At 43.8% G+C, this 6,480-nt stretch overlaps 1 protein-coding gene across 1 annotated transcript; it reads right to left on the reverse strand.

The window, feature by feature from the left end:
• Positions 1–958: 958 nt before the first annotated feature.
• On the reverse strand, positions 959–6,025 carry LOC311013751 (ubiquitin carboxyl-terminal hydrolase 37-like; the record flags this gene model as incomplete). The annotated part of the gene is made up of 10 exons (XM_084009927.1): positions 959–1,125; positions 1,251–1,417; positions 1,530–1,606; positions 1,742–1,841; positions 2,221–2,493; positions 2,610–2,741; positions 2,877–2,933; positions 4,634–4,735; positions 5,759–5,826; positions 6,002–6,025. 10 exons carry the CDS (start codon positions 6,023–6,025, stop codon positions 959–961), a joined length of 1,167 nt encoding a protein of 388 aa, XP_083866053.1.
• Between the last annotated feature and the right edge of the window lie 455 nt (positions 6,026–6,480).

Here is a 6,480-nt window from a genome sequence, read left to right on the forward strand (position 1 = left end):
CTTAAAATTACACCAATAACATAACGTAAAACCACAGAATTCCTCTTTCATTTTTTATTTGGTATTAGTTTGAAAGATTGGATAATGGGAGAAACCGGAGCACCCGGAGAAAACCCAAAAATGAGAAGACATGCAAACTCAACACAGAAAGGAACTGGGACAGACCAAGTTTGAACCCAGATCTTCTTGCTGTGAGGTGCCTGACAAGTCCCACCTCTAATTGTCAGTGTGTGTAGTCTTTCCCAGAGAGCAAGCCTTTGTTAAGATGGACCGACTCCCCTCCAGTCGTGCCTGGAGGTGTCGTCCATTTAGAGGCGACAGTGGCGAGGAAAAACTCCCTCTAATAGGAAGAAACCACGGGAGGAACCAGGCTCTCTGGACAAACCCTTCCTCCACAGGGCTGCTGGGGGGTTGTGGGGGAATGCTGGGGGGCTGATTGGGGTGGAGTTGTGGCCTTGGGTCCTCCTGCTGCTCCAGTGGCTCCTGCTGGTCCTCCAGCTGGTCCTTGTCCTCCTGCTGGTCCTCGTCCTCCTGCTGGTCCTCGCCCTCCAGCTCGTCCTCCTGCTGGTCCTCGTCCTTCAGCTGGTCCTCCTCCTCCAGCTGGTCCTCCAGCTGGTCCAGTGACTCCTCCTGCCACTCCAGCTCCCCCTCTTCCCCCCTCATAGTTCTACACTTCAGCTTGACAACCAGGATGTAAAATGGTAAATGGTCCTCATTTATATAGCGCTTTTGTCCAAAGCGCTTTACAGTAATGACTGACATTCACCCATTCACTCACACATTCACACACCGACGGCAGACGACAGCCAGCTCGTCAGGAGCAATTAGGGTGAGGTGCCTTGCTCAGGGACACCAGGCACTCAGCTAGGAGGAGCCGGGGATCGAACCAGCAATCTTGCGGCTGCCTGCCAACCCGCTCTACCTCCTGAGCTAATGCCCCCCTACATGTGACCCGTGTTTACGTCACATGTCTTTTATAGAACAAGATGTAGGCGTCCTTCTGCCGCATTCCACACACAGAGGCGCCGGTCAGTTGGGAGACGTTGTTGTCGTCGTACGTGAGCCACGAATCGGCGGGGTGGTCCTTCCCCAGGTCTGTGTTCACCACGTTACTGATGTAGTGTCCTGAACAAGTGAGAGATATTAGCTGTTAGATTGGGGTGTTTCAACGAGGGCTAAGGAGGAGGTGCTACAATAACAGTCATAACAAACAGTCTTCAGATGTCAAGAGATTGTGATTTTGTTCTTACCTTTGTTAGCCGTGCCAAAGTGGGTGATGACGCTCACAAGGCTGAACCAGTCAGTGCCCTGGATCGAGGGCACCATCAACTCCCGGTAGAGGTCAACGGATTGGCGCAGCTTCTTCAGCTCCAGCTGTGGCGTGAAACAGAAGCGCTTCAAATGCAGAATGAAAACTCTGGGAAGTGGGAAAAAAAAGGCGTGAGCTTGGGTGCACAAGACATGAGGTATCCGAGGAGTTCTACCAATCATCAAATCAATTTGCTTTACTTTAAGTTAACGTCACTTACTTTGGCAGCGTCAGGAAGGCGCTCTGCTGGCTTGCGGAGCCGCCGCCGCAGGTGCACCTGTACTCCAAATCCGTCTCCTACACAGCAGCAGAAACATGAATAAAAAGATTTAAAACAGAGAATTACAAACATGAGACAATATAGAACCAGGACAGTGTGTGTGTGTGTGTGTGTGTGTGTGTGTGTGGTTGGGTGGTTTATGTGAGTCATACCTTAAGGTAGTCTTGCAGCATGTCCTGAATCGAGCCTCCAGGCACCAGGTTGAGAGACAGGTTGGTGAAGCTCTCCACACGTGTAGACTGGGATCCACAGCTGCGACAAAGAGACAAAAAAAATGTCATTCAATTGCCCCGGGCAACAGTGGAGAAAAAAAAGGACAGATATCATCGTGAAATGATGATAATTATCTTGTTTAAATATGAAAATGGGGGGCATTATCTTATCAAATATACAATTTCCTGAGCCGAGATATTTGCTAACATTATCTCTTTAGACATATTAGAGTAAAATGTTTTTTGAATAAATAAGTAAATAAATGAATTAAAATATATAAATACACATTTAAATATGAATTTACAAATAAGTAAATATGAATTTACAAATAAATTAACAAATATCATGAATCTGAAAATATTGTTAAAAATCTATTTTCTAAAAGTGCTATAAATCAGGATGAGCCACATTTACTTACCTCTTGCAGGTGATGACGCTGTTCATCTTGAACCCAAAGTGGTCCTCGATGGGGCAGCTGTAGCTCCGCCCAACCATGGGCAACTCCTGCAGCAGCGGGGCAAGGCTTCTCATCTGGTCCAAGACCGTCGCTAGGAACTCGTGAGCGTCTTGCTGGCTGCAATCTGCAAAATCCGGAGCCTGGATGGAGACGACCTTCTTGAACTTCTTTAGGGCCATGAGTTTGTTGGAGTGGTGGCTGGACCGGTGGAGCCCTACAATGCTCATGAAGCTCCTGATACAAATAGAGGGGGACAATAAGATAGAGGTGAGTTTTTTTGCTCATATTGTTGCACTTTGGTCTACAGGATATTGTGTGTGTGTGTGTGTGTGTGTGTGTGGATGCCGTACCTGAACAATCGAGCGTCAGGAAGCAGTTTGAACAAACACTCCTGGTTGCGGACGTCTCTGATGAAGTCGTCCAGCGCGATGAGGCTCTGCAGGCTGGAGTTCATGTAACAGTTCTGGCCTGGATTCGGAAACCTGACACACAAAACGTAAAAAACGCTTCAGAAAACGTCTGCATCGTTTAAGATGGAACTCGGCGACAAAAAATAAAAAGTGCATGGAAAATAGCCGAGACAAACTTGCGGAGAAGTCAAAGAGATGTATACTCACCCAGAGAAGAGCTGCTCCGATCTCAACGTCTTGAAGCTGAAGAAAAGGTCGTCGTCACTGAGGAGGAGGAAGAATACACATGGTCAGGGAAATGCGTTCAAACTTAACTGCATGGAAGCAGATATATATATATATATATTATTATTATTACTAGGCCATTCAAAAATATGACTGCGTATTAATGTCACTGTAGGACAAAAAAAATGCTTGCTAAAATCCGATGAATATACGCATTTGTTTTCTAATGAATCCATCACAACTTGTGACAACAACATCAGCATCCTAAGGAGCTTAACAAGTTGGGATGGATTCATTAGAAACATAAACGTACATTCATGGACAGTTAGCTAGTATAAATGCCAGTTGTTAGCATCACAGTAAATTTGCTAGTTTTAAGGTAGGAAATTTGCTCCTTATTTTCTCTGAATATTGAATAATTTGTGTTTTTCTAAGGTGACCCTAATACGCCATTGTACATAAATAATATTCCCAGCCCAATAAGACTATTATTTTGAGAAGGAGAGGAGAAACCAGAGCAGCAGCATAACTTACATGTTAATAATACTAAAAATAAACCATCCTGACATGACTACTGGTAACTAATACATAAATACGATTTCAGACAATGGCAGTAATTGTAACAAAGACCTCCAATGTATGTAAAAACAGGTTACTTGGACTTATTTCTGTGTGTGTACACAAGTGTCATTGGCAATATGCAAACTTTACATAAATAGGCAAAAACATTTCAATTTAAATCTGGACGGGTCTGATCAAAGTCTCTGATTGGACCTTCAGAGCCAGCTTTGATACTACTCCCTCATACCAAAACAAGTATTGAGGATCTTGTGATTGTTACGTACTTGTAGGAGAACCATTTCTCACAAGACTCTTCCACAGTCTTCTTTACTTCAGCCTGCAACTTCAACTTCCTCTCTGCTTCAGCCTGCAACTTCAGCTTCCTCTCTGCTTCAGCCTGCAACTTCAGCTTCCTCTCTGCTTCAGCCTGCAACTTCAACTTCCTCTCTGCTTCAGCCTGCAACTTCCTCTCTGCTTCAGCCTGCAACTTCAACTTCCTCTCTGCTTCAGCCTGCAACTTCAGCTTCCTCTCTGCCTCAGCCTGCAACTTCCTCTCTGCTTCAGCCTGCAACTTCAGCTTCCTCTCTGCTTCAGCCTGCAACTTCCTCTCTGCTTCAGCCTGCAACTTCAGCTTCCTCTCTGCTTCAGCCTGCAACTTCCTCTCTGCTTCAGCCTGCAACTTCAGCTTCCTCTCTGCTTCAGCCTGCAACTTCCTCTCTGCTTCAGCCTGAAACTTCCTCTCTGTTTCAGCCTGCAACTTCAGCTTCCTCTCTGCTTCAGCCTGCAACTTCCTCTCTGCTTCAGCCTGCAACTTCAGCTTCCTCTCTGCTTTAGCCTGCAACTTCCTCTCTGCTTCAGCCTGCGACTTCAGCTTCCTCTCTGCTTTAGCCTGCAACTTCCTCTCTGCTTCAGCCTGCAACTTCAGTTTCCTCTCTGCTTCAGCCTGCAACTTCCTCTCTGCTTCAGCCTGCAACTTCAGCTTCCTCTCTGCTTCAGCCTGCAACTTCCTTTTTGCCTCAGCCTGCAACTTCAGCTTCCTCTCTGCTTCAGCCTTCAGCTTAAGTTTCCTCTCTGCTTCAGCCTGCAGCTTCCTCTCTGCTTCAGCCTTCAGCTTCCTCTCTGCTTCAGTCTTCAGCTTAAGTTTTAAACATACCTGTCGACTGAATAGCCTCTGATACCAAGGGATCCTCTCCTGCTCGTTTTCCGCAATGGGTTTGCAGGCAGATCTGGTAGGTTTGGCGGGTCCAGTAGGTTTGGAAGGAGCCCATACGGCGAAGAAACTGGTGGGAGATGAACACGAGGTCAGACTCACCCTTCAGAAATTGTTGATTGTAAACTGACAATACCAGCCAAATAATTGATTAGTCGACCGACAAAAATAAATAATTATAAATGATTACTGACAACAATCTGACAACACCATTCTGCAAAAGCATTTCATCATTTACACTGAAACCGTTTTTTTTGCATTGGTTGACACATTTTCTGAAACATAATGCCGAAATATGAAAGTCATAATCGCATTAATTATGTGCTGTGGAGATTTGTATGTATTATAATTTTTTAACATATTACACAAATGAAACAGTTGAGATAAACATCAAAAGTATCAATTGGGCCCCTGATCCAATTCAGGAGGTGATATGTCTTAACAGGCCCCTTAATCATACAGAATGGATTGTGGCGTCTGAATGGGGCCCCTCAGATAAATATGTGATTTGTGATATATCTAAAAAGGAATCTGAATCATGAAACTCGGCTTATGTTACGATGTCTGTGTGAAGCCCTGCATGTATGTAATAACTTATGGACTGAACTTTGAATCCAAAATATAGGCCTTTAAAGTAGGTTTTTGGTTAGATAAATACAGGAAATCACACTCCAGACCCCCCTCTCCCCCATTTGCACCCACTTTGCACATATACAGGGGAACATCTGTGCCCAGGGGTGACAGATGTTCATAATCTGTCACTGTGTTAATACAATGTAACATTAGAGTCTGACATTTGTGTAATTTGTGTAATAGTCTATATGTGTAAAGACACTACAGGTGGAAAGGGTTTTGCAGTTGGTTTTTCTCAGTTTTAGGTTGAAATGTGTAAAACTTGTTGGTGAAGTTTGGAGAAATCTGCAGATATATATACATGTATGTATGTGAAGTGTGTTTTTCTCCTTCATGCATGAAAATGATGTGAGAAACCCAATGAAACAGCTTCTCTCCTGCCTCAAATCTATCATTAAATCACATCAAACAGGTGTTTCTACCCGTCTACTTATCACTGTATGGATAATGGGCAACTTACCTTCCATCATGGACAAACTTTGCTTTTCTTCTGTCTTCCACCACATTTACGGGAAACACTCGATTGTTCTGCACACAAGACACATAAACACGTTAAACATCGAGAACTTCCCTTCCAGCAAAAAGTGCAGGGTATCTACAAGACTCTCGTTGAGGAAAGTCAAAGGAAAACTCGTATGAATGCGATTAATACATTGACATAAGTAGTGTAGAAAGTTTCAGGAGAAGATTGTGAATAACTTACCTGCAGTAGGCGTAAACCACCCATGTATGCTGGTTTAGTTCCTCCACAGTATCCGAGTAAATTGGTAACCGACTGTCCAAAGTGTGTCCTTGTCAGAAGTGTGTCCTTCTCCTTGTATGACCTTGTACTTCAAAGCAGCAGTGTGGGCTTTGATCTTCTGATCATTCTACTTATAAGTTCTGAACTGTGATGCATCAAGGACCGGAACTCCACACACTTACAGCTAATTCCGCATAAATTAGAGCATCATCATTGTTTTGGAATTTTAAAAAATGCCAAGAAATCAAACTATTCTCTTGTTTCTAAAGTGTCATGTGCATTTGATATCAGATGCCTTCACAGTGTGTAATATCATAATGTGTTATATTCGATAAAGCCTTGTTTTATTTATTATTAACTAAGTGTGTAATTGTACTGTTATTGTATACATTATGGGCATGAGTTCAGCCAAACAATGTACCATCTAGTATGAAAAAATA

This window comes from Eutrigla gurnardus (assembly GCF_963514095.1).
Source record: "Eutrigla gurnardus genome assembly, chromosome: 5".
NCBI lineage: Eukaryota > Metazoa > Chordata > Actinopteri > Perciformes > Triglidae > Eutrigla > Eutrigla gurnardus.